Source organism: Merops nubicus, unplaced genomic scaffold, assembly GCF_000691845.1.
Source record: "Merops nubicus isolate BGI_N331 unplaced genomic scaffold, ASM69184v1 scaffold22797, whole genome shotgun sequence".
NCBI lineage: Eukaryota > Metazoa > Chordata > Aves > Coraciiformes > Meropidae > Merops > Merops nubicus.
Genome location: NW_008622628.1, coordinates 63,440 through 65,036, shown reverse-complemented (window position 1 = coordinate 65,036; position 1,597 = coordinate 63,440). Strand labels below are relative to the sequence as shown.

The 1,597-nt window shown below is 44.8% G+C and overlaps 1 protein-coding gene across 1 annotated transcript in view; it reads left to right on the top strand.

Annotated features, from left to right (window-relative positions):
- MPDZ (multiple PDZ domain protein) overlaps window positions 1-1,597 on the top strand; it is an 81,000-nt gene that overhangs the window by 27,304 nt on the left and 52,099 nt on the right. The window contains exon 16 of the mRNA XM_008944874.1: window positions 149-358. Within this exon, the coding sequence (XP_008943122.1) occupies window positions 149-358 (210 nt within the window). The remainder of the gene's footprint in view (window positions 1-148; window positions 359-1,597) is intronic.

Genomic DNA, 1,597 nt, shown 5'->3' with positions numbered 1-1,597 from the left:
CCTACTGAGTGTTCGTCTGGAGCAGAGCTCCACCTTTTTCAATAACCCAACTCTGTTGGGTTATTAAAAGCACACGTGTAAAAGTTTGCCTCTCAAGACATGGAAGAGTAGGTGAAATCCCACCATTTTCTCCCCTTTCCTTCCTTAGGACCCTGTAGATGCAGCGAACACGGTCATTGTGATCCGGTCGCTGGTGCCGGGGGGCGTGGCCGAGCAGGACGGGCGGCTCCTGCCCGGGGACCGCCTCATGTTCGTCAATGACACCAGCCTGGAGCACGGCAGCCTGGAGGAGGCCGTGCAGGCGCTGAAGGGGGCCCCCGCCGGGACGGTGAAAATAGGAGTTGCCAAACCACTGCCTGTAAGGATCTGGGCATTTGATGAGTGCTTCTCATGTCGTTTCAGCTGGTGCATGATAGTCCTGACTTCTGCATACACGTTATATACTGTGGGGTAAAGATAGATGGCTCAAAACATCCAGAAACTGTCTTTAACAGGTTCCTGTACCCCCTTTCATGTAGGAGTGGCCTGTGTAGTGTGTGACTGGTGTCGTGACTGCAGGACCTCGCACGCATGTCTTACAGCTGAGAAGACAGTGAAGCGTCTTGCAAACAGCGCAGTCTTTCAGGGCTGAATTTTGCCAGGCATGATTTTATACAGTTTACAAGATTCTGTGAATGTGTGGGGTGGTGACATGAAGTGAAATCTGGGTGGTTTGCCTGGAATTTGCCTGCTCCTTTGCTTTGCAAGGTATAGTACACATGCAGTCTTTGTATTTAGACGGTGCACTTCATGTGTAAACAAGGGTCAGTAGTCTTCAGTTCATATCACTCTGATTATTTTGGTACAGCCATAGATAATTTGAGGCTTGATTTCCAAAGGTAATCTGTAACCATTAGAAGAATGAGATTGAAGAAGACCTAGGGTTACCAAGATAGTAAAACTAAGGATTCCAGTGGACTAGTGTCACTAGTGTGTTAAATTCGGATTGGTATAATGTCACCAGTTCATACATGCAAAGAAGATGCCTTTCATTGTATTTGTAAGCCCAAGTGCAGTCCTTTGAGCTCACTTTTGCTTTTCATGAAGTGATAGCCTAGTAATCCTTGTGGATGCAGATGGCAAGTTTTCATTCTTAGTAGATCTTTGTGGAGAGGGTGGGTGTGAATGACTGATCTTAAGTTACCAGAAACTTTTCGTAGTAAGAGGTTATTTTTTTAACTTGCTTTGTTAAATTTGTTTTTTGTAGTGGAGACTATGTTACACACTGAAGTGTCATGCAAATCAATGTTTCGATACTTAAGAAGATGTCACTCAAATAAAATGTAGGTGGGGGTTTCGTTCCTGTTCCCAGCAATTTCTAATCATTCAACAGTTTATTAAACATTGTGAGTAATCACTGGCTTCTTCGCAGTACTGGCCAAATGCACTTAGCATCAAATTATAGGTTTATAGTCAGAGTTATGTTTTGTTCTCTTGAGGCTGTTGCACTTGGCAGATACAGTAGTAACACAGAGACGGTGGATACAGTTTTCCTGCCTCCTAACAGGAATACTCTGCAGATACCAAGGTTGTAAAGGCCTCTGCTGTTAGGCTCTTT